General features: G+C 42.9%; 1 protein-coding gene across 2 annotated transcripts in view; it reads right to left on the reverse strand.

The window, feature by feature from the left end:
* The window catches only part of GOLM1 (golgi membrane protein 1), a 106,374-nt gene that overhangs the window by 53,641 nt on the left and 25,885 nt on the right, over window positions 1-26,848 (reverse strand). For both annotated transcript variants that reach the window (XM_068237171.1, XM_068237163.1), the window contains exon 2: window positions 18,687-18,837. In XM_068237171.1, the coding sequence (XP_068093272.1) occupies window positions 18,687-18,812 (126 nt within the window). In that variant the 5' untranslated portion in view covers window positions 18,813-18,837. The remainder of the gene's footprint in view (window positions 1-18,686; window positions 18,838-26,848) is intronic.

A 26,848-nucleotide genomic window follows, 5' to 3' on the forward strand; every position in this document is an offset into this window, starting at 1 on the left:
GCCTTTCCGGTGGAAACCAGTCCAAGTTTCCAAACTTAAAATCTTTTTGGCCCTTATCCTTCACTTGGGACTAATGAAACAGAATGTATTGCGGTCGTATTGGTCTACAAACCCAGTACATCATGTTCCCTTGTACCCTGCTGCCATGTCCAGGACACAATTTGAGTCTATCCTGCGCTTCCTGCACTTCAATGATGACAAAACCAGTCATAAAAAGGACCACCCTACTTATGACCGGCTCCACAAAATTCGGCCCCTCAGACCACCTGTCAACATTTGCAGATGCTTATACCCCTGAACAGAACATCTGCGTAGACGAGTCCCTCTTACGCTTTACCGGGCGCCTTGGCATCAAACAGTACATCCCAAGCAACCGCGCCCGGTATGAGGTGAAACTGTATAAGCTCTTTGAAAGGGCCACAGGCTATACATGTCGTTTTAGGGTCTATGAGGGAAAAGACTCAAAATTGGGAGCCGGTTGGATGCCCTGACTACCTGGGGAGCAGTGGAAAGGTTGTGTGGGACTTGGTGTCACCCTTGTTCCAGAAGGGGTACCATCTTTATGTGGACAACTATTATACAAGTGTGGCCCTCTATCAGCACTTAAAAAGTTAGAAGGAATCCGATGCTGTGGCACTGCGCTGCCTAGTCGCCAGGGCTTCCCCCAACGGCTCGTTACCACCAGACTTGAACGGGGGCAGAGGGCCGCCTTGCGTACTGAAGACCTTGCGGTGAAATGGAGGGACAAGAGGGACGTTTACTTTCTGTCCACCATTCACACAGACACGACAGTCCAAATTCAACTGGCAACTGAGGTCATTGAAAAGCCCCTTGTCGTCCACGAATATAATGTCAACATGGGAGGGGTGGACTTCAATGACCAGAGGTTAGCGCCCTATTTAATTTCCCGGAAAACAAGACACCGGTATAAGAAAGGCCTGGTGCACACCAAAAACCACTAGCAGATCCGCAAAATGCTAGCAGATTTTGAAACGCTTTTTCTTTTTCTGTAGCGTTTCAGCTAGCATTTTGCGGTTTTGTGAAGCGTTTTTGGTGTAGTAGATTTCATGTATTGTTAAAGTAAAGCTGTTACTGAACAGCTACTGTAACAAAAAACGCCTGGCAAACCGCTCTGAAGTGCCGTTTCAGAGCGGTTTGCGTTTTTCCTATACTTAACATTGAGGCAGAAACGCATCCGCAATCCAAAATCTGCAGCAGCCCGGGAGTATGTGTTTCTTCAAAACGCCTTCCGCTCTGGTGTGCACCAGCCCATTGAAATACATTACCCTAGCGGATCCGCACCCGCAAGCGGATCGCAAACCGCAGCAGAACCGCTCTGGTGTGCACTAGGTCAAAGTGTCTTTATCTGATTCAATTGGCAGTTTACAACAGCTTTGTTCTCTACAGTAAGGCTGGGAGAACTGGATCTTTCCTTCAATTTCAGGAACAGATCGTTCTGGACTTCCTGTATCCAGGAGGTGCCAGGCCCCCCCCAAATGCAACTAGCCGACTGCATGGAAGGCATTACGTCTATCAGCTTCCGAGTACCCCAGGTCAACGCATCCGAAGAAAACGTTGTCGTGTCTGCAGCAGTGCTAGAAGAAGGAATGACACCAGTTTTTATTGTCCCAAATGTCCTGACCAGCCTGGCCTATGCCTAGGGGAGTGCTTTGAGAGGTACCACGAGCAGGTACACTATTAGAACCTAGGGAACTCCAGACACAGGAGTAGGCACACACTCAGTGGTATTTCACACATTGTCCCAGGGGGAGGAGAGGTAAGCTTGAAAACCAAACAAACAGGTAAGCATAAAAGTCGGAAGGAGGATCGGTTTCCATGCTTGACATTGCTGATCTGTGCTGGGTTGGCGATATAAGACGGCATGTTTGAATTTCCCTTGAGTGTGGACACCCCCGGTTTATAGGTGATTTACTTTGGGCCTATGATGATACTTTAATGCCACACAGAGAGTCATCTATATTGGCAGGCATATTGCTGTATACTAAAGTTCTGAGGCCCAGTCACATAAGTTGGTGGCTCACCCTGAGTGCAGGGTGGCACGATGTGTCTCTCTCCTGAGGTCATCACTGCCATTGATGTGGAGCAAGGTATGTTTGCCGTTCATTTTTCCTTTCAGCCCAGAGTGCATTACCCGTATACCCAATATAAGGAGTATAGCCGAAACTCCTAATACTGGCCATACATGTAATGATTGCAGAGACCCTAAAAAGCCAGGACAGACTCCACAAATGACCACATTTTGGAAAGAGGACACCCTAAAGTATTCTGTGAGGTGCATGGCGAGTTCATAGAAGATTTTAGTTTTTGTCACAAGTTAGAATTTTTTTTTTTTTAACAAAGTGTCATTTTCCGTTAACTTGTGACAAAAAAAATTTAAAATTTTCACAATACGCAGGATATACCTCTGATTTACTTTATATTGACAGATTGACGCGTCAAGGGTGTCCTCTTTCACCACTTCTTTTCATTATAGCTATGGAACCTTTAGTGATCGCGATCAAGCAAACTGAAGCAATTTCTGGAGTGGAACTAGCAGGAGTACAACATAAGACGAATATATTTGCTGATGATTTACTTCTATTCATCTCAGAGCCTGCTTCCTCCATCCCTGAGCTGCTGTCACTGCTTTCTAGATTTTCCCAGGCCTCTGGTTTAACAATTAACTCTGCCAAGTCTAAATCCTTAAGTATAACTTTGCCGACAGACACCCTAGCCTTCTTGAAGTCGCAGTACTCCTTTCAGTGGTGCTCACACTACATAGATTGCCTGGGAATCAATTTAACCAACTCTTATGAGTCCTTATTTGCTCAAAATTACTATCCGCTAGCAAAATTGGTCTCTCAGCAATTGACACAATGGTCTGCTTATAATCTCTCCTGGCTAGGGAGGATTAACGCTATAAAAATGACCCTGCTGCCAAAGATTTTATACTATTTTTGACTACTCCCAATCAAGGTCCCCCCTCACTTTCTCAGAATGCTGCAGAGCAAATTGTTCAAATTCATATGGGGTAACACACGATCTAGAGTTCCCAAGTCCACCCTTTACACTAGTAAAGATAAAGGCGGCCTGAGTGTTCCCAATCTATCACGATATTACCAAGCTGCACAATTCGTACACCTGGTGGACCTCTACAAGGGTGACAGGATGCCCCTTTGGACCCATTTTGACATTTCACACTCTGCACCTCAGTCGGTTCAGACTCCCATCTGAACCTCAAGGCCTTACCGTCCTCAGTACATGAGTAAGGTCCTCAATCATTGCTTAAGGACATGGGACAACATCAGGTACTCTAAAGGCCTGATGTCTCCCACACTACCCCTGATGTCCTTTATTAATAACCCTATGTTTGTTCCTGGAAGGGACAATCCTTTAAGTTTCAAGTGGTGGAGAGACCATGGCCTGGAATGCATATACAACCTAATTGATGGTTCCAGTGTCCTTACCTGGGAAAAACTGCTTGATAAATATCAAATCCCTCCTGAGCGTTTGCGTTACATGCAAATAAGACATTGGCTCCAGAGTCTCATTCCACCACAAACAAACTTTCCAATTGTCCTCTCTGGCTTCGAACATCTTTGTATAAAAGACCCTTTCGGGAAAGGGGCCATCTCCACTCTCTATAATATCCTCAACGAACCTCATGCATCTTTTTCACATCAGTTTGTGCCCAGATGGGAATCTGACCTGGGGAAAACTAAAAACTATAGACGATTGGAGGGAGGCCTGGAAGACCTACTCGAGACTGTCTATAAATCTGGCAATAGTAGAGTCTGCATACAAGGTAGCCCTCAGATGGTACTGGGTTCCCGCCAGGTTGAGGCATGTTGCGGGTAACACTTCCGGTCTCTGCTTCCGCGGCTGTGGCGCTTCTGGGGACATGCTACATACCTTCTGGTCCTGCCCTATGTTAGGGAGATTCTGGACCAAAGTTTTTAGGTTGCTGAGCCAGCTTTTCAAGGTCTCAAGTCTTAGGGACCCCTGGATAGCCCTGTTACATTTTGAGATTGCCTCCCTGAATAGATCCCAGCAAGTGCTGGCCCACTTTGTTATAGTCGCAGCTAAACAAAGTATAGCCAGGGCCTGGAGAACTCAATTCGCCTCATTTGAGGAAGTCAAGAGCAGGGTGAAGTGTTTTATGACTCAGGAAAGGATGGCTGCGATCCTTGAGGACAAGGTAGATAAATTTAACAAAATCTGGGAACCATGGCATGCGCTCAGTCTCACCTCCTGAGCCATAAGCTAATGTTAGTCTCCAGGATGGAGTCTGTGGGCCCCCAACACCATTCCCCTTTACCCCCCCTTCCCCTCTCCCCCAGCTTTCCCCCTCCCTTTCTTCTTTCCTCACTTTTATTTTCACTCTTTTCTTCTATTTTCTACCTCTATCTTAATTTTTAGGGCATCTGCCCTTCAAACAGTATAAGAAGACAGAACAAGTGGGTTAAGCTGTGCCTTGTTGTAACATATTACGTTATTGTTGGATACGTTGCCTAGAGCTAACCTAACGAGGCTTTTATTTTTAATTGAAAGACTACTATACTTGAGCAATGTCTTCTTACTGTATTGGTCCATGACCATTGTTGTATATATCTATTTTTGAAAACTCAAAAATATTGAAACAGAAAAAATAAAATTTTCAATGACCTCACCATTCCCCTCATGGAATACCTTGTTGTGTATGCTTTCCAAAAATTTGTGGGGTTAACTGTCCTGGCAAGTGGGGGGGGGGGGGTGCTAAATTTTGAGCACCCTGTAAAGCCTAAAGATACTCATTGGACTCTGGACCCCTTAGCGCAGTTAGAGTGCAAAAAAGTGCCACACATGTGGTATCGCCGTACTCAGGAGAAGTAGTATAATGTGTTTTGGGGTGTATTTTTACACATACCCATGCTGAGTGGGAGAAAGATCTCTGTAAATGGACAATTGTGTGTGAAAAAAAAATAAAAAAATTGTCATTTACAGAGATATTTCTCCCACTCAGCATGGGTATGTGTAAAACTACACCTCAAAATACATTATACCACTTCTCCTGAGTACGGCGATACCACATGTGTGGCACTTTTTTGCAGCCTAACTGCGCTAAGGGGCCCAAAGTTCAATGAGCACCTTTAGGCTTTACAGTGGTGCTTACAAATTAGCACCCCCAAAATGCAAGGACAGTAAACACCCCACAAATGACCCCATTTTGGAAAATAGACACTTCAAGGTATTCAGATAGTGCACATGGTGAGTCCGTGGCAGATTTCATTTTTTTTTGGTCACAAGTTAGCAGAAATGGAACTTTTTTTTTTTTTTCCTTGTCACAAACTGTCACTTGTGACAAAAAATATCTTCTATGAACTCACTATGCCTCTCAGTGAATACTTTGGGATGTCTTCTTTCCAAAATGGGGTCTTTTTTTTTGGGGGGGGGGGGGGGGTATTTATACTATCCTGGAATTCTAGCCCCTCATGAAACATGACAGGTGCTCAGAGAAATCAGAGAAGCTTCAAAATGGGAAAATTCACTTTTTGCACCATAGTTTGTAAACGCTATAAAACTTTTACCCAAACCAATAAATATAGGCTGAATAGGTTTTTTTTTAAATCAAAAACATGTTTGTCCACATTTTTCGTGCTGCATGTATACAGAAATGTTACTTTATTTGAAAAATGTCAGCACAGAAAGTTAAAAAAAAAAATAATTTCACAAAATTCATGTCTTTTTTTGATGAATATAATAAAAAGTAAAAAAAAAAAAAAAATTGCAGCAGTCAAATAGCACCAAAAGAAAGCTTTATTAGGGACAAGAAAAAAGGAGCCAAAATTCATTTAGGTGGTAGGTTGTATAAGTGAGCAATAAACCGTGAAAGCTGCAGTGGTCTGAAAGAGGAAAAAAGTGTCTGGTCCTTAAGGTGTGGGGGGGGGGGGGGGGTGGTAAAGCCTGCGGTCCTCAAGTGGTTAAGATAAGCTGGTATAACACGGAGAAAGAAAAAACTGGCATCGCCCCAACCAGTTTACTTAAAATGTGAAATATATTAATAGGAGAGGCTGAACTGAAATATAGCATGTAAGCACACTGCTGGTCTTTCAATACAAGACTCTCACAAAAGAGAATTCTCCCACTGAATCACACCATCACAGCTCCACGAATGTGAGAAGTGATTTTCTTGACCAAGATGCACTAGTCTAAAGTACTGGACAATCCTGAGGTTACCAGCAAAATTAGTCTTCATCAACAGATAAGGAGGCAGCTTTTTAAAACTACAAAAGAGAGAGTTCGGTAACATGGTAATCTTAGACGCCAAGGTTGTATAGGAAGGCCTGAGGTTTTGTTTGTTTTTTTTTTAACTTATGGAAATGCTCTGCATTGAAATGAACCTGCATTTTCAGACAGATGCCTGCTTTCTTTAGCTGACAAGTCCGGTAGACGATAAACCAGCTATTCAATAGTTTGCCTTTCCTTTTCTATAACAAAATGTATAGTCAACCCAGCAAATGCCAGGATTACCAAGCATGAGATCATTTACAGTCTTGCTCACTTGCTCTAATGGGTGTGCTACCAGTTGCAGCAGCCCCATATAATAGCTGAGGTCATTCTTGGCTGCCACAGACACAAGAAGCTCCAAAGCAGCTTAGCAGCATTCCAGCCTTTCATTATTTCTACGTTTCCTAGTGCTAGTTATGCACCGGTACATGAATGTTCACATTCCAATGCACCGGCCAAACAAGGCGCTTCAGATTAGGGCTTTATTAAAGTCCAGTGAATGGTTATCTGAATAAAATCAGACGGAAGAAATGCTGTTTAATATTACCACTTATCAAAATGGAATGAAAAGCTTTTTAGATACCAAACAATCTGGTAAAGTAAAAGCGAAATACATACCATAGGGACTATTGTGCTCATATACCCAACACAAAAACTTATAGTGGTCCTACAGACAAAGTCACCCCCCCTCCCCCACCCCCTCCAATTTTGACAAGGGATTATATTAAAGAGACTAGGTCTTTCTTCTGATTTAAAGGACAACTGGGATATGGAGGCTGCCATACTCATTTCCTTTTAAGCAATACCAGTTACCTGGCTGTTCTGTTTCTCTGCCTTTAATACTTTAACCACTTGCCGACCGCCCACAGCCGATGGGCGGCGGCAAAGAGGACGCCTTAAGGACCGCAATACAGCGAACGGCGGCGGGTCCTTAAGGCTTGGCCGACCAGCGTCACTGATGACGCGCGTGGCCGACGGCAACAGGCCCCGCCCACCTGGCACGATAACCCGCCAGCCAATTAGCAGTGCCGGCGGAGGTTTGAATAGCGCGATTGGGCCAATAGAAATGTAGAATACACTTTTACATGACAAAGTGTATTATACAGGCTGCCTCCGTCTCCTCTGCACTCTTCGTCCCGTGCGTTCATCAGAGGAGGAGGCAGCCCTGTAAGTGATAGAAACACTGTATTTTATACCCACAGACCCCCCTAACGCCCACCCCAGCCCTCAGAACCCCCCAGCACACCAGTACTTGCACCCAAGCACCCCCCTATAAACCCATCAATCACCCCTGCCACTATCTGCCGACGCCATCCCCTAGATTAGGTCCCTAACTGCCCTCTAGGGTCCCCTGATCACCCCCCTACCCTCAGATCCCCCCAGACCCTCCCCCCTGTATACATCTGCCTTACCCACTGTTCATCTGTCTGTCACCTATCACCCCTTGTCACCACCACCCATCAGAGCAGACCCTAAACTGTCCCTTGGGGGCACCTAATCACCCACCCAGACCCTCAGATTGCCCTCAGACCCCCCCCCTCCTGATAACCTCCCCAGTGCATTGTTTACATCTATTCTCCCCCTGTAAACCCTCACTGATCTCCCAGCGTCACCCCCTGTGTCTGCCACCCATCAGATCAGGACCCAGTCTGCCCCGTGCGGGCACCTAATCAACCCCCCTCAGCCTCAGATCGCCCTCAGACCCCCCCCCCCTCCCAATCACCTTCCCAGTGCATTGTATTTGATTGTGCTGACATCGTATTTGATTGTCCCTTGATCGGCTTTGATTGCCCTGCGATTGGCCTGCGACCGGGGTGTTACTGCACGTGCCACCGCACCAGTTTCAACTTCCATGCTGGTGCTCGCCACTTCACCAGGGTATAAGGAAGCACTGGTGCTAGGTCCAGGAGATGCTGTGCTGCTGGTGCCTACCTCACCATGGGGGGGGGGGGGGAAACAACAAAAAAAAAAAAAAAAAAAAAAAAAAAACAACAAACCAGCAGTAGTACCACTCTGCTAATCGTGCGCCACCTGCGGTCCAACGACATGGGGTGTGGTACGCCTGGCTCTATCCGGGACCTCAACCTCGTCATCGCTATCGGTCAGTGAGCCACCGCTCAATTCAGGTTCAAACTCTGACCCAGATGATTCGTCGAATGGTGCGTCCCAATCATCGTCATCTGACTGGGCCATGTACCTGAACACATCGGAATACCACTTTTTTTGCCATGGTGGATTGCTAAATTTAGGGGTATTCCTCTGAGACTACCCAGGAAAACGAGCACCTACCTAGCAAAAGGGAGTATTTGAGGTAGAAAGCTGTGGTCACTGAGTTTTGATAAAAAAAAAAAAAAAAAAAAATCAAAACTGATGTTTACAGTGCCACAGCTAATGTAAAGTTGTTTTTTTTGTTTTTTTTTTTTTGTTTTGCAGGGATCAGAAAAAAAAATAAAAATTCTGTCACTGCGGTGGGGCGGGCTGAACGCAAATGCAGGTGAACGATCAGGCCTGATCGGGCAAACACTGCGTTTTTTTAGTGGATCCTAGTGACCCTAATAGATCTGACTGCGATTAGTAATGATCACTTACAGATACTATATAGTACAAATGTTGATTAGCGACAGTGATAACTAATTAATGACTGTGGTGCAGTGGGCTGAGCACCAACTGACACTAACAAAGGGGCCTAGCTAACTGGCCTAACTGCTAACACTAGTGATACTACAAAAGTGACAGTTTTCACCTTTTTTTTTTAGATCACTAGGATAGTGACGGGAGTGGTGGACAAAATAAAATCTTCTATGAACTCACCCTACTCCTAACAGAATACCTTGGGGTGTCTTCTTTCTAAAATGGGGTAATTTGTGGGGTTCCTACACTGCCCTGGCATTTTAGGGGCCCTAAACTGTTGAGTAGTCTTGAAAACAAATGTCTCAAAATGACCCTTGAAATCCTAAATTGGACTTTGGGCCCCTTAGTGCAGTTCGGGTGCAAAAAAAGTGCCACACGTGGTATCGCCGTACTCAGGAGAAGTAGTATGTGTTTTGGGGTGTATTTTACACATATAACCATGCTGGGTGGGAGAAATATATATCTGTAAATGGACAATTGTGTGTAAAAATCAAAAAATTGTCATTTACAGAGATATTTCTCCCACCCAGCATGGGTATGTGTAAAAATACACCCCAAACACATTAAACTACTTCTCCTGAGTACGGCAATACCACATGTGTGGCACTTTTTTGCAGCCTACCTGCGCTAAGGGGCCCAAAGTCCAATGAGCACCGTTAGGCTTTACAGGGGTGCGTACAATTTAGCACCCCCAAAATGCCAGGACAGTAAACACACCCCACAAATGACCCCATTTTGGAAATTAGACACTTCAAGGTATTCAGAGAGGGCTATGGTGAGTTCGTGGCAGATTTCATTTTTTTTTTTTTGTCACAAGTTAGCAGAAATGGAAACCTTTTTTTTGTCTCAAAGTGTCATTTTCCGCTAACTTGTGACAAAAAATAAAATCTATGAACTCATCATGCCTCTCAGTGAATACTTTGGGATGTCTTCTTTCCAAAATGGGGTCATTTGGAGGGGTATTTATACTATTCGGAATTTTAGCACCTCATGAAACATGACAGGTGGTCAGAAAAGTCAGAGATGCTTAAAAAAAAAAAAAAAAAAAAAAAAAAAAAAAAAAAAAATGGGAAAATTCACTTTTTGCACCATAGTTTGTAAATGCTATAACTTTTACCCAAACCAATTAATATACACTGAATAGTTTTTTTTATCAGACATCGAGCACAATAAATTAGGACAAAAATGCAAAATTTTACTTTATTTGAAAAATGTCAGCACAGAAATAAAAAAAATAAATAAATAAATAAATAAATTTTCTTCACAAAATGCATGTCTTTTTTGCTGAACATGATAAAAAGTAAAAAACTCGCAGCAATAATCAAATAGCACCAAAAGAAAGCTGTATTAGTGACAAGAAAAGGAGGGAAAATTCATTTAGGTGGCAGGTTGCAGCAATAAACGGTGAAAGCTGCAGTGGTCTGAATGGGAAAAAAGTGCCTGGTCCTTAAGGGGTAGAAAGACTGTGGTCCTCAAGTGGTTAATACATAGACCAGGCATGGGCAAACTCGGCCCTCCAGCTGTTACAGAACTATAAGCCCCACAATGCATTTGCCTTTATGAGTCATGACTGTGGCTGTCAGACTCCTGCAATGCATTGTGGGATTTGTAGTTCTCTAACAGCTGGAAGGCCAAATTTGCCAATGCCTGCCATAGACCCTAAACAAGCATGCAGCAGATCAGGTGTTTCTGACATTATCGGACAAGATTAGCTGTATGCTTGTTTATGGTGTTATTCAGATACTGCTGCAGCCAAATAGATCAGCGGGGCTGCCAGGCAACGGATATTGTTTAAAAGGAAATAAATATGGCAGCCTCCATATTCTTCTCACTGCCCTTGTCCTTTAATATTCAGATTACAAGTCAGTGCTTTGTATCTGCAGGGTAACTATATATGCAGTTACCTTCAAAGGAGTGTTGCAAAAATTAAAAGTGGGACTAGTTAAAAATTTACTCAAATTTTTTTTTTCCTGACCAAGTCTACAGGTCACACACTGTACCTTTTTTTATAATTTCTTTTCCATTCAAGAATCGCAATCAATTTTTCTGATTAAATGTAATTTTGAATTGAATTTGAAAAGTCAGACTAATGTGGCTTGCACACACACACGTTCAATTTTTCCCAAGTTATGAAAAGAAATTGAACACTGACAAATTCTTGATACAAAGACCCTAGCAATTTTTCAATCTACCCCACAATTACCCCATTTAACTTTCAAAAAGAGTGATCAGAAAAATCTGCCACTCCATTGACTTGTTAAAAGAAGGAGGGAAAAAAAAAAAAATTTGAAGAAAAAGAAAAAAAGGCTTTGCATCTTTCTGTACAATCAATTTTATCACATTTCTGTTAAACTAGATCATTTTATTGTACGGTGTGTGGCCACCTTAAGGCTCCCCGCACACTGCAAATCGAAATTTGCAATTCAGATTTGCCCTGGATGCTATGAAAAGAAAAAAAAAGAAAAAAAAAAGTTTGCAGAAAAAAAATGCAGCATGCAGTACCGATTTAAAAAAAAAAAAAAAAAAAAAAAAAAAAAAAAAAATCAGATTTGCATGTAGTGTGCAGGGAGCCTAACACTTGCCAGTCATCTAGTCATAATTTTGTGTGTTTTGATTGAAATTCTGATTGGGCTGTTGGAAAATCTTTGTGCAAGGAGGGCAGTGTAGAAGCAGTGAGGGAATCAATGACCCATTTTGTTTCACTGCAACACGTGGTACAACGCATGTGGTTCGATCAATCTGCAAAAATGTAACAGTACTGAGAGAGTTAAAGTGTTTTTCACTTTATCACTTTGCACGGAGCACTGAGCAGGTTACACTGTATGCTTTACTGCAGGGATCAGATCAGGATTGTTGCCCATGATCCAGGAAGTGAACATTATATTCCTTGGATACTACTTAATACGTATTGGATGTTATAAACTGCAGTGTGGGCATTTGCAGAACTCTGTACCTGAACAGCTCTGCATAACCACAGAAAACAACATTGTCACAAAAACTATCAAAAACTAAATAAAAATAAAAATGATGCATTTCCATTCAATGCCAGCTCCTAGCAATGCAGATTCATGTGCTAGGGGCTTGCTTTTGACCACAAGTAATGCCATCTGTGTAAAATTCACAATTGTATGGGCAAGAAAGAGTGTAAATTAACTTTTAAAAACACCTCACCCCTCTAAGTTCACACTTTCCTAACATCATGGCAGGGCAACTGCAATTCCCTCTACTTTGGCCATCTAAATACGTGCCTGTACTGCCTGTAGTATAGAACACCACTGTCTGGCTGTTAAACCACAGCCACTATTACCAGATAACACTGGTTCCTTGCCCACTCCACTGTTTCCCAGTTAACTAGTTAATACTCTCTAAGCTGGTCTACGGAGGTTCAAATCCCTGCACAATTCAGGTACTGGTTATCTGAAGATGTACTGAAGCACCACACTTTCTGAACCCTCAGAGCAGTGGAATATAATAATCTGGTTATCCCCATTGGTCACCTCAGTACCTTTAAAACCAGCCTTCTGGCATGTTGTTCCTGTCCTTGGAAAAGCCTCACCACATATTCAGGTTGGCCCATCCCTGGATGCATTCAAATCCAGACAGAACATGCACCTGTTTACTCTAGCATTTATAGACATGTAGCTTTTTTCTCTGTGACATAATTTGCCTTGACAGCAACTTACTGCACTAAGACATGCCATGTGCTTTGAGCCCTATGGCGAAAAAAGTACTTTACAAATGTTACGGTTATGATTTATACCACCAAATATCTCAGATAATAGGTGACAAGCTGCAGTACAGACAGAAAGTTATGACTGGGAGACAAGAACAGACCCAAAGTGAGACTGTCTTATCAACAGATGATCAAGGAGATATTTTTTTTCTGCTTCAAAGCAAATTGTTGAAATCTGTATAGAGAATGAAACTGTACCAATCCAAATCAATGGCAATTCTAGAAAAGTGTCCAAATTCAGACTGCATACCGGTACATATTGTAGTGAAATTTGCATCACCATGAGGGGGAAAAAAAAAAAAAAAAAAAAAAAAAAAAGCCATTCACTAATCAAAATAGGCAAGGGACATACACACACACACACACACACACACTTGCAAAAGTATTCGGCCCCCTTGAAGTTTTCCACATTTTTTTCATATTACTGCCACAAACTTCAATCAATTTTATTGGAATTCCACATGAAAGACTAACACAAAGTGGTGTACACATGAGAAGTGGAACGAAAAATCATACACGATTCCAAACATTTTTACAAATAAATAACTGCAAAGTGGGTTGTGCATAATTATTCGGCCCCCTTTGATCTGAGTGCAGTCAGTTACCTATAGACATTGCCTGATGAGTGCTAATGACTAAATAGAGTGCACCTGTGTGTAATCTAATGTCAGTACAAATACAGCTGCTCTGTGAGGGCCTCAGAGGTTGTCTAAGAGAATCTTGGGAGAAACAACACTGTGAAGTCCAAAGAACACACAAGACAGGTCAGGGATCAAGTTATTGAGAAATTTTAAGCAGACTTAGGTAAAAAAAAAAAAAAAAAAAAAAAAAAAGATGATTTCCAAAGCCTTGAACATCCGACAGAGCACTGTTCAAGCAATCATTCAGAAATGGAAGGAGCATGGCACAACTGTAAACCTACCAAGACAAGGCCATCCACCTAAACTCACAGGCCGAACAAGGAGAGCGCTGATCAGAAATGCAGTCAAGAGGCCCATGGTGACTCTGGACGAGCTGCAGAGATCTACAGCTCAGGTGGGAGACTCTGTCCATAGGACAACTATTAGTCATGCACTGCACAAAGTTGGCCTTTATGGAAGAGTGGCAAGAAGAAAGGCATTGTTAACAGAAAGCATAAGACATCCAGTTTGCAGTTTGCCACAAGCCATGTGGGGGACACAGCAACCATGTAGAAGAAGGTGCTCTGGTCAGATGAGACCAAAATGGAACTTTTTGGCCAAAATGCAAAACACTATGTGTGGCGGAAAACTAACACTGCACATCACTCTGAACACACCATCCCCACTGTCAAATATGGGGGTGGCAGCATCATGCTCGGGGGTGCATCTCTTCAGCAGGGACAGGGAAGCTGGTCAGAGTTGATGGGAAGATGGATGGAGCCAAATACAGGGCAAACTTGGAAGTAAACCTCTTGGAGACTGCAAAAGACTTGAGACTGGAGCGGAGGTTCACCTTCCAGCAGGACAAAGACCCTAAACAAAGCCAGGGCAACAATGGAATGGTTTAAAACAAAACATATGTGTTAGAATGGCCCAGTCAAAGTCCAGATCTAAATCGAGAATCTGTGGCAAGAGCTGAAAACTGCTGTTCACAAACGCTGTCCATCTAATCTGACTGAGCTGGAGCTGTTTTGCAAAGAAGAATGGGCAAGGATTTCAGTCTCTAGATGTGCAAAGCTGGTAGAGACATACCCTAAAAGACTGGCAGCTGTAATTGCAGCAAAAAGGTGGTTCTACACAGGATTGACTCAGGGGGCCGAATAATTACGCACACCCCACTTTGCAGTTATTTGTAAAAAATGTTTGGAATGATGTATGATTTTCGATCCACTTCTCACATGTACACCACTTTATATTGGTCTTTCAGGGGGAATTCCAATAAAATTGATGCAGGTTTGTGGCAGTAATGTGACAAAATGTGGAAAACTTCAAGGGGGCCAAATACCTTTGCGTGTGCGCTTCAATTTTTATTGAAAAGATTTTAACCAAATTATTACAGCAATGAACAGTTGCATGATACTGTACAATACAAATTTGACAGAGTTGAAGGGGGGGGGGGGGGGTGTATGTCTCTGTAAAAGTATAACTGGCTGTAGGCAACTAATTGCACTTGCAGGTATACCCCAAAGTAGCAGTCTATTAGAAGGGGGAATCATTTGGCTATACTGCTTGAGTAAAGGAGGGGGGGGCAGTGATCAGGGGCGTAACTAAGACCCACTGGGCCCCCATGCAGAAATTCTGAGCGCCCCCCCCCCCCCCCCCCCCCCAGGGCTAGCTCAGGGCTGTTTTGGGGTGCTGGAGGGGTCGCAGCATGAGGGGAAAGCTATGGTCACCTCGGGCTCTCCCCTCTGTGCTCCCCTCCAGCTTCAATAACTGTATGTGTGCAGCGGCAGACCCACATATCTTCCGTGCGTTCCATCGTGGATGCTTCTCTCTAGTGTCTGGCGCTACTTCCTGTTTATACAGGAAGTCGCATCAAATGCTAGAGAGAGAAGCATCCGCGCTGGAACGCACGGAAGGTATGTTTGTCTGCCGCTGCACACATAGTTATTGAAGCTGGAGTGGAGCGCCCGAGGTGAGGGGGGGCCCCGCCGAGTGTAGCCATAGCTTTCCCCTCATGCTGCAACCCCTCCAGGAACCCAAACCAGCCCTGAGCGGGCCCCAGGCGCCCCCCGCGGGCTGCAGCTTCTATTGTTACGCCCATGGGGGGTGATATTTGTTGGTGCTAGTGTAAAGTAACTTCCGGCAGCATGTAATGTGCTGAGGTAGGTCTAAATGAGAAGGGAGTCTAGGCCCCCAGCGGGGCTGAAGGTGGCGGAAGTTCTTAAATTTAAGGATTAGAAGATTACAAACGTTGGTCAGGTTGGTTTGAAGACAAATCCGCAGGGGCCTTGACCAACTACCTGCAGAAGTGTCACGTATAGTATTAATTGAGGTATTCCAGAGTAATTTAAAAGAGTTCTATTTGGATTTGAGTAGTAATAATGGGGTTCCATTAGTGAGGATCTCCAGTACGATTAGTACCATCTTGGGGGTATGCCTGCTTGTGTTGTGCCACCAGGTATATAAACAGTAAATGGTCTATAAAGGATAATTGAAGGAACAGAGAGATAACCTATATTAACTATTGGTAGTCATACAAATATTGTAGGATTGCATTGGCATAGTTGAAACAGGAGAAATAGACAGGAAAAAAAAAATATATAAGGATAGATTATGGACAAACAACAAGACAATAAAATGAGCAGTGTAAAAGGCAAGGAATATTTAGGCAACCTTGTGAACATTGAGTGCATTGAATAAATATGTACGGTTTAAACCTTGAGTTTATACGTAGGCGAGAATATTAATGCATTTAATGCACGGAGAGTGGGAGTCTGTAGGAGAAAAAAAAAAAAAAAAAAAAAAAAAAACTTTCCATGATACCATTAAGGGGCAAGAGAGGACCATTTAGAGATGTTCCTTGAAATGATCATTCCTGGTTGTGTCAGCAAAAGGTGCCCTCCACCTCCTCTTTGCCCATCTGATGTTTGCTTTCTCTTCAGTGACCTAGCAGGATAGAGCAATGTGTCCTGATAACTTGTGATCCTGCACAGACACCTTCTGAAATTACAACAGCAATGGGCCTCTTTCTTTTTCCTTCTTAACGGCACCAGCATCAGGAGGAACTCCACACAAAGTGAAGGTGAACCCTGGGTTGGCAGCAGAGTGTGCACATCATTCTGGACTATGGCCAGGGTGAATTGGCACCAAGATTAGAGTAAGACACCAGATATCTCTGTATAACTTCCCGATGACAAAACGAGTACAGAAGCACTCATGCTGCGTCTAAACTTTTGTGTGTGTGTGAATGTTAGGGATTTAGCAAAGGCTGGGGATTCACTGAAGAACAGATGTGAGGGCAAAATGATATATACATAACATAAAACGTTTCCAAGTTGAGTGATAAGTAAGTAACCTGACAGCAAGGAGGACAAGGGGCTTGGCATGCACATCAATGCACAAGAAGAAGAAGACACTCCCACCATCTAAACCCATAGCAGTTATGTACTGGTAAAATTCACTAAATAATATTTGCAACATTAGTTGCTGTAGCCATTGCCCAAGTATACACCAGTGTGTCCATTCCTGCGTGACCATGAAAAACCTTAACCATCCTGGCGTTCTATAAAGATCGCCAGGGCGGCTGCGGGAGGGTTTTTTTTAAATAAAAAAACAACTATTTCATGCAGCCAACTGAAAGTTGGCTGCATGAAAGCCCACTAGAGGGCGCTCCGGAGGCGTTCTTCTGATCGCCTCCGGCGGCCAGTGTTCTCCCCAGAATTTTTTCCCAGCCGGGTGGCATGAAAAAGTAGCCGGGTGGGGCGAGTTGAAAATGCAGGGCAACTGTGCTTACAGCATAGGAGGAGGTAAGGAGGTGAGCTGATGACAGCCGGGTGGTCACCAAATCTAGCCGGGTGGAGCACCCGGCTAAAAGAGCCTGGGGAGAACACTGGGCCAAAAGTAACACGGAAGGCCGCAATGAGCAGGGCTCAGGCGGCTGGGGGGACCCTCTTTCGCCGCTGCTCGCGGCGGATCGCCGCAGAGCGGCGGCGATCAGGCAGCACACGCGGCTGTCAAAGTGCCGGCTGCGTGTGCTGCACTTTATTTCATTAAAATCGGCCCAGCAGGGCCTGAGCGGCACCTTCTGGCGGTAATGGACGAGCTGAGCGCGTCCATACCGCTAAGGTGGTTAATCTATAAACCGGTCTACCATAATAGATGAAGATGCAAGAGAACACTATGCCAATTATATTTCACAGGTTACACAAAATAATGAATTCATTTATTTTCCTCCTGTTTATTGCAGAGTGTGTGTGTGTGTGTGTGGGTTTTGACCTATTTCCACAAAACATGGTATACAGATCCTTTACTGCCTCATGCCACCCCCTGCAAACCTAGGTGAAACCACAAACAGCTTATTGGGAACATTTACAAAGGCTGCCATTCGCACAGTAATACAGCCAAGCTTGGCACAGTTGGTCACAGAGTTTAAAAATTCAGGGAAAGCAGGTGGAGCATAAAACTGCCAACTGAATTTCAGCCATTCATTTTACATAAGAAAATGTAAACTGTAGCCATTCTTAGACTGTTCACTGCAGAGGCTTCAGGCAGGGAACAAACTTGTCTTTGTTTTCTGCGCGCGTTTTCCTGCATACTTTTTCTGCACACCAAGTGTGTTTCTATGCAGGAAAACGCGTGTGGTTTTTTCACAGCAGCTGATGTAGTTGATAGAGAACACTGACAAAATGTGCAGAATGTCAGTTTTTTTTCTGCGCGCGAACATCATTAAGTGTGAACTAGCCCATTGATTAAACATGAGTTCAGTTTTTCTGTGCAGAAAACGCACACGAAAACAGTGAAGTGTGCCTCAAACCTGCTACAGTCGGTGACTGAGGTTCAAATTAAGAGAAGGGGTGGAGCCACAAACAGCCCTATAGATTTGTTTAATAAAATTTTTCCTTTTTACATTATTGATGCTAAGGACCCCAAAGCTCACAAATTTGATCACTTAGTGACTGTGTCTCAAGGTTACAAAAAAGCAGGCAGAGCCAACAACCACCAAATTTTTACAATTTAAAAACCGGCAGCCATTCTTACACGGTTAATGGCAGGGTTCTCAAACTTGGCACAGTTGGTCACTGGAATAGTCAGGAAAGTGGGTGGAGCCTAAAATTTCAATGGGAAAATTTAAACCGCTTCCATTCTCACATTGATGCCTAAGACCCCGAAGCCCACAACATGGTCATTGACTGACTTTGTGTCAAGGTTACAGACAGTGGCTGAAGCCAAAAATAACCAAATACGGTACATACTCAAGCAACGCCAAGTCTTCAGCTAGGGTTTTTTCTTAAATCTGATGGACATTGCCTTATTTCACCCAAAAAGCATCCTCTGTTGCCACCTTCTGTAGTTGTAGGACGGAACTCCCAAATTACCCTAGATGCAGCTCCTGGTTATGCTTATAAATCTTTGGAAAACATGCAATTTCCTACCTGCAGCTCCACACATCTTGAGCTTGTAATCCAGTAGTTTATTCCCAGAACAAACACACAAGCTAGGAGCACAGCAATGAGCAGCGGTGGGGACTTCATTCCTCGACGGCCAGTCCCCAATCCCATCCTATGAAAAAGGAGCGCAATTAATCTGCCAAGAAAAAAGGAAAGCAGTTTGTTACGAGAGGTTGAGGAAAGCAATTCTACATAAAACTAGGTTGCAAAAAAGTCAGGATCTTGAGAAATTACTGAGGCAGAGGAAACGCCTCCATTGTGTTGACATTATCTATCAACATAATCACATTTTCTTTCCAGGATTCTAACCATGGAAGCGAAAGACTTGCTTTTTTCATATATTAGTTTAATAGAAAACCACAAACACTACAGTGAATACATTTCACTGTCAATATGGCACAAAAGAGGGAAGAAAAAAAAATAAATAAAAAAAAAGGGGGGGGGGGGGGGGGGGAATGAATTCATAGTAGTCTACAGTCTTCCAGATGCTGTAATTAGAAAACAATAAAAAATAAAAACTGAAAGTCGCCAAAATCTTTTTGTAATAAATGGTTGAAATATTTTTGCTCAAAGCATCCTAGTCACCTACAATTCATTTATAGCAAGACTGAGGCTAGGCTCACAGTGGGCGTTACATTCCCTGCAATAGCAACAACGCAATGGATTGGGAAATCGGCATCGAACGTTATCCATGTGTTGCATATAGTGGAACATACAGTTAATGTAATAGATGCTTCACTGTACTGCTAACACAGGTATTATGCAGTAAACGCACTGCATGCATTAGGATACAGCACCACATCGGCCGAATTGAACTTCGCACTGCAGTGCAACTGCTACAAAGCACCACAATGCTCCATTGGGAACGTAGCCTTTAGCCAAGTACCGTACCCACATCTATTTTTGACTGCCCCATTTTACTACTTCCATGTAGTATGAGAGCTTTCTTACACAGTGGGCTCTATTCACAAAAAACTTTGCATAAATGACTTGTCCTAAAAAAAATCGCTTGTGCAATGAATCCTTATGGGATAGTTCATATCGGCGGGTTTCATTTTGCTACAATGGAGGGTATAGGAAAAGCACAAAACACTCACAAATCGCTTTATGCAGAGACTGCATGGCAGTGTGGTAAAAGGCTCACTTGTTACCTAAAATGCCAAAAGGTGCATTCCACCACTGTCCTACTTTTTTTTGTTGTTGCGGTCATGGCTCTTTGGTTAAAAGGCCTCATGACATTCTCTGAAAGGGCAAAGGCCTCAGTACCAATAAAGGTACCGGGATAGGCATGTGACTGGGTGTTAGGCCAAGGGCCTGGTCCATGGATGTGAAGTTGGGTCAGTTTCAGTTCCAGCCAGATGTTTCTGCAGGTATCCAAAACAACCTACAGTATATTAGAAATGTAGTGTTGCATACATATGTCCTTTTGCAATAAATGTGCAAGTGTAAACAAAACACATTTATGTTTTTGTCTTTTGCAGTTTAAGGCCTGGAACCCACTGCAAACCGCAAACGCTAAACGCAACCGCTAGCGTTTTGCCTGAGCGGTTTGCAAGCTGATTCATGCGAGTTTTCGGTCGCGTTTTGCAACAGTGTATTTTTTTCCTCAGCGGTTGTGTAGCGTTTTGCGTTTCGCGTTTTTATCCTGATTGGTCCTGTGAATAATTTTTAATTTTGTTACAGTGTGCTGAACCGCAAAACGCTAGCAAAACCGCTCAGTTTAGGTTTTGCTGAGCGTTTCTGCTAGCGTTTCAATACTTTACATTGAAGCGCTAACGCTCCCAAAATGCTGCATGTCCTGCGTTTGCGTTTCTGAGAAACGCAAACGCTCCTGTGGAAGTTGCCCCATCCATTAACATTAGCCCAGCGTTTTGGCAAACTGCTAGCGTATCGCAGCGCTGCCAAAATGCTGCCAAAAGCGCTCCTGTGGGTTCCAGCCCTAACAGTTGAGAACCAAAATGGAAATCTGTTCATTAGAACTTCAAAAAAGGGAGTTGGAGGCAAAAAGTTGAGCAAAAAAAAAAAAAAAAAAAAAAAAAAAAAAAGTGGTTCAGGGGCCAAACACCAGAGACCATACAGATTTGCAGCATTTCTGGACTTCCTCAAGTCACATACTGATACTGGGCCGTAAGTATTGACACTGATGACTGATAAAGCCATGACACTTATTCAGAATAAGGTGAGGTTTATTATGATTATTATCATCCTTTATTTTTAATACTTTATTAACAGTACATAAGACAATCTACCTGCTGAAGAACATCCCTCTGCGCTCCCCACAGAGTCCATCCACTCATTTCAGTCCCCCATAAGCATGCAATGAGTCATATCGGTACAGACAAGTCTTTTAAGATAAGAGCAGGTAGAGGAATGTCAAGATCAGAAAATGATCAGAACATCCATGAGGAAGGAAGGAAGGAAGGAAGGAAGGAAGGAAGGAAGGAAGGAAGGAAGGAAGGAAGGAAGGATCCATTTTCTGATCAGTTTAGCTCCCTCTATCAAACAAATCCCACCTGAGAAATTAGTGTGCCAAATGTACCATCATTCATGTTATAAACAAAATTTGTCAACCCAGACAAACAACCTGAAGACACAGCCTATTATGGCCAGACTCATATGGGTCAACCTCCTGCTCCATACCAACACCCACTGCATCCGCCTTATTAGGGGCAACCTATTTATGAACAGGTAAAATTATAAATTGTACAAAACACACTCTCCGGCGCTGGAACACTTTCCTCAAGCAAGCTGCGTGACACGTAGAGGGATCCCTTAACCCCCAAATTGTATAATTTGTCCACTTATATCTTACTGACGCGCTGTCTAAATGTTTTGATAACTTTCAATTATTTCTTTTTAAAATGTATAAAAAAAATCATATATTTACACCAATATCTATGTACATATATATTCATCCCTAGAGAGGCCTCTATAAAAAATTAATTAATTGGATCCACATACAGTAAAGTCCTAAAAAAAATCTTTAAAAATAATGATTCATCAAAAAATCAATACTTCATCAGCAATTATATAGTTGTAACTCCTGATACATGTGGTGGGTTGTCCCATATATATCTGTGTTAGATTCGGTCAGTCCGTGCCAGACATTTACACTCTGCACCAAATGAACTATGGTCATACACTCACTGTTTCCTCTGAATAGATACACCGCCTCCTGATCAGGTCCACTTAGGATCTTAGTGGAATAGCAGCTCCGTTCCTGCTTCAACTTCCAAACAGCCCCGTGCGGCTATCTCCTGAGAGTTGCAATCTGTGTGCCGCTCTCCCGACTGGCGTCCTTCGTGCAGCATACGTCACCTCCGTTTGTAAGTAGCAAAGGTCCGCTCGCTGCACTGCACGTCTAACAGTCTTCCGCATGCACTCTTCTTGGGTGACGTCGCCACTCTAGGTTACTGGAATTCTGCTGGCGGCTGTTGTGCGCTTTCAGCACGCCACTTCCAGGACCTATACAGATTACTACAAGCTCTCTAAACACTTGATTTTAGCACCTCTACGCGTTTCTGCCGATAATCGTCGGCCTTCTTCAGGAGGGTTCAAAAAGTTTATGATATATATGGGACAACCCACCACATGTATCAGGAGTTACGACTATATAATTGCTGATGAAGAAGTATTGATTTTTTGATGAATCATTATTTTTAAAGATTTAGGATTTTACTGTATGTGGATCCAATTAATTAATTTTTTATAGAGAGGCCTCTCTAGGGATGAATATATGTGAATGTACATAGATATTTGTGTAAATATATGTGCTTTTTATACATTTTAAAAGAAATAATTGAAGTTATCAATAAAACATTTAGACACAGCGCGTGTCAGTAAGATATAAGTAGACTATTTATTAGCAGCACAACTATTCTTTTCCAACTTATTCTCAGGGGGCTGCACACCCCTACTATCCACCCAGAGCACCAACTATGTCTCAAAGGCCATCAAGCCCCCAAGACCCTTCTCCTGACACACCAGTCTTCACAGACCTAAGTGGTCAAGGCAGTGGACATAGACCACAGGAAAATGTACCAGACCGTGAGACAAACAGCATGTCTCAATTATTGTTTATGAGATGTAATGTGGCCTCCTTACATACACAAACTGGTCAGTAAGGTTTACAGTTTCGTTTTTTTAAGCAGATTATTGATAATGGAGATATTTTAGCACACAGTATTCACACTGAAGGCATCCAAACTATGAATTAACACATGTGGAAGTATAGTACATAACCAAAAAGTGCTATGATTAAGGACCAGACTTGGCCCGAAACATGTTAGCTTTTTGAATGCCCTGTTCTGGGACAAGTCCTAAATACATTTTGGAGACAGTGAAGTGGACCAGTCTCATTTCTACATTTTGAAAATGTGTCATATTCTAGGTTCTTCAAAGTAGCCAACTTTTGCTACAATTACTGCTGTGCACACTATTGGCATTTTCTTGATGAGCTTCAAGAGGTAGTCACCTGAAATGGTCTTCCAACAGTCTTGAAGGAGTTCCCAGAGATGCTTAGAACCTGTTGGCCCTTTTGCCTTCACTCTGCGGTCCAGCTCACCCCAAACCATCTCGACTGGGTTCAGGACTGGTGACTGTGCAGGCCAGGTCATCTGGCACAGCCACAGCCACAGCCCCAACCCCCCCCCCCATCACTCTCCTTCCTGGTCAAATAGCCCTTACGCAGCCTGGAACATTGTCCTGTTGAAAAATAAATGGTCCAACTAAACGCAAACCGGATGGAATAGCATTCCGCTGCAAGATGCTGTGGTAGCCATGCTGGTTCAGTATGCCTTCAATTTTGAATAAATCCCAAACAGTGTCACCAACAAAGCACCCCCACACCATCACACCTCCTCCTCCATGCTTCACAGTGAGAACCAGGCATCCATTCACCTTTTCTGCATTGCACAAAGACCTGGTCTCTAATCTGAGCTGCTCTTAACCTGCGATTTCTGAGGCTAGTGACTCGGATGAACTTATTCTCTGCAGCAGAGGCGACTCTTGGTCTTCCTTTCCTGGGGCGGTCCGCATGTGAGCCAGTTTCTTTGTAGAGTTTGATGGTTTGAGACTGCACTTGGGGACACTTTCAAAGTTTTCCCAATTTTTCAGACTGGCTGACCTTAATTTCTTAAAGTAATCATGGCCACTCGTTTTTCTTTCCTTAGAATATGTATTATGGCAAGAAAAAAGCAGCTAACAGTCTATTCAGTAGGACTATCAGATGTGAATCCACCTGACTTCACAATGCAACTGATGGTCCCAACCCCATTTATAAGGCAAAAAAAAACAACAACAAAAAAAAAAAAAAAACACACTTACCTGACAGGGCACACCTGTGATTTCATGCTGAAATTGTTTCATAATCTGTTTGCATTAAAGGCAGCCATACGATCCCTCTCTGATCAGATTCGCTCAGAGAGGGATCTGTTGGTCAATCGGATGGCAAATCGACCAGTGTATGGCCACCTTTAGTCAATATACTGGAATTGTCCCTTCCAAATGTGGACTCACATTCATGGGATGCACCCAGGACAGACGAGGCCTGGACCTTGCCCTCAAGAAATCAACAGCAGACAAGAACACCAACTCTTCCTACATGGCTATACTCTTCCCTACAACCCACAAAGCATTGCAGGTACCACTCCACTTATATATGCCGCCCAGTACACATTAAAATATTAATGATACTATTTATAATTAAATAAGGGGCTCTTTAAATCTGGCCAAAAACTAGCAAATCGCCCCGCCCCCTGAGAAAACGCTTACAAAACGCCTGCCTAAAAACGCAGCGTGCAGGTAAACGCAGGGAGGCCCTAAATGCACAAAACAAAAAAATTTGCAAAACACTGGCGTCAGCAGTTTCAATTTTAGATGTGAACAAAGCCTCATAGTAAGTTGTTCCTGATTAGCTTCATTTCATTGTTACTTGTCTTACCTGAATTATATTATATTTAATAATTAATAATTAAATTAATAAAAAAAAAAGGGGTGGGGGTGGACGGGGATGTACATACACGTTAATTTGTTTTTATTGGCGGCAGATGGGTGCAAACCTAAAGTGCTGCAATTAGACTCTGCATGAGGAATACACATGTAAGGAAATGTTAGCACTTTTGAGATATTTTGCTGAAGAAACCATGGCCTGTGCCTAAAGTGTTAATACTTTGTGTGCCCAGTGACAAGCCAATAAAAAAAAAAAAACAAAAAAACAAAAAAAACCAAACAGATACTCACCTAAGGGGAGGGAAGGCTCTGGGTCTTATGGAGCCTTCCAGTTTTGCTGCCGGTCTCCACAATCCCCCATTAGCAGTCATGAACTCCGGGTTGGGGAGACTTCAGAAGCACTTAGGCTTCTAAAGACAGGCTGCCCCGAACTGTGCACGCGCCCTCTCTGGCGCACTCACGCGTGCGCAGTACAGAGCCGCCGGTCTTTGGGAGCCCAAGTGCTTACGACAATTGGCAAAGTCTCCCACAGCGGGAGATTTGAATGGAGTAGACAGGCAGGAGAATGGGAAGGCTCTATAGGACCCAGAGCCTTCCTCTCCTTAGGAAACTGACTTTTTTTTTTTTGTCTAAAGTGTATATAAGAAAGAATACACAAAGATTTTATACTTACCTGGGTTCTTTTTCCCAGCCCCTTGTACTCTGTCTGCTCGATCGCTGGACTCCTGATGCCCTCTGAATATCTAATAGCTGGAGGCCGAAATGCATCTTACCTCCACTGTACAGCACCTTGGAGGTGGAATAGTAATTAACGCTTCTGGATAATGTGAGACAGCAGGGTGAGCAGTTTTTTGCCTTCACCCTGCGCATAAATATCCCAGTGCCCTTTTTACATGTATGCACTTGCAGGGGCACGCACCATACAGGATGCTAGAAAGTTCATGGTGCATTCTGATGCCTCCAATAATAGAAAGAAAAGAGAAACAACCCACCCAAGTACAAAGGTCCATCCTTAGCTATAGAACTCTAGTGGGGAAAAAAAAAAAAAAAAACACGCTAGAATGAGTAGGATTCTTGAAATAAAGCCAGCAAAACCATACAATTAGGAGAGAACATGTTTAAGATCCAAAACGCCTAGTCAATTGACTCAAATATTACTTGGACGTTTAAAAAAAAAAAAAAATTTCAACATCTAATCCCATTTTTATTTTATGCAGTATCCTTTGACAGGTCAGATATCTTAGACAACAGATGACTGCTATAAAACAAATGAGTGAAAACATTGCTGCTATGGCAACACAACCCAATAAAATGGTAGACTTTGCTTTACAAATAGGCTGTATTATGACGGACATAAACTGCACAGAATGTGCCTGGAAGCTCAGTGTATACTGAACAATCAATCCTTTGTAAACCATGATGTGGCAGAGTGCTCTCACTTCAGCCCGTAAAGGATTTCTCCAAAGCCACAGAAAAATATTACAGACATAATTATTACCACATAACAGTCTATCATTGCAGCAAATGCTACGATTCACTATCTCTGCAACACAAGATATCTTGTATTTTCTTGTATTGTAAAAATGTACAAAATCACAGCAAAGTATTATCCAAATTACAAATTCAAGCTGGTCAAACAGTTTATAGTGGGCAGACAAGGATCTACTGTGCCACTAATAAAAAGGTCTACCAACTTCTCAGGGTTTACCCCCACTTAAAGAGAAACTCCAAGAATTGAACTTTATCCCAATCAGTAGCCCATATCCCCTTTTACATGAGAAATCTATTCCTTTTCACAAACAGAGCATCAGGTGGCTCTGTATGGCTGATATTGTAGTGAAACCCCTCCCACAAGAAACAAGAAAAGTACCTACTCTTGGCAGTTTCCTGTCTGTGAACCTTGTGGGAAATAGCCGTTTACAGCTGTTTCCAACTGCCATAAAAGCATGCAGCAGCTACATCACCTGCCAACAGTAAACATGTCACCATGTAATAAATTTCCGAATGTAAATCAGGGATTTAAAAGATTTTACAATTGGCAAACACTGACTAAAGCATTTCTACATAATTATTGTAAAAACGAAGCACTTTTTTTAATACATTATTTTCACTGGAGTTCCTCTTTAATGCAATAATTTAAAGGTTTTACAACTAAATTATACTAAACTTAATGAGGGTTAGCACAATGCCAGCAGTGG

This window comes from Hyperolius riggenbachi, chromosome 1, assembly GCF_040937935.1.
Source record: "Hyperolius riggenbachi isolate aHypRig1 chromosome 1, aHypRig1.pri, whole genome shotgun sequence".
In the NCBI taxonomy this organism is placed as follows: domain Eukaryota; kingdom Metazoa; phylum Chordata; class Amphibia; order Anura; family Hyperoliidae; genus Hyperolius; species Hyperolius riggenbachi.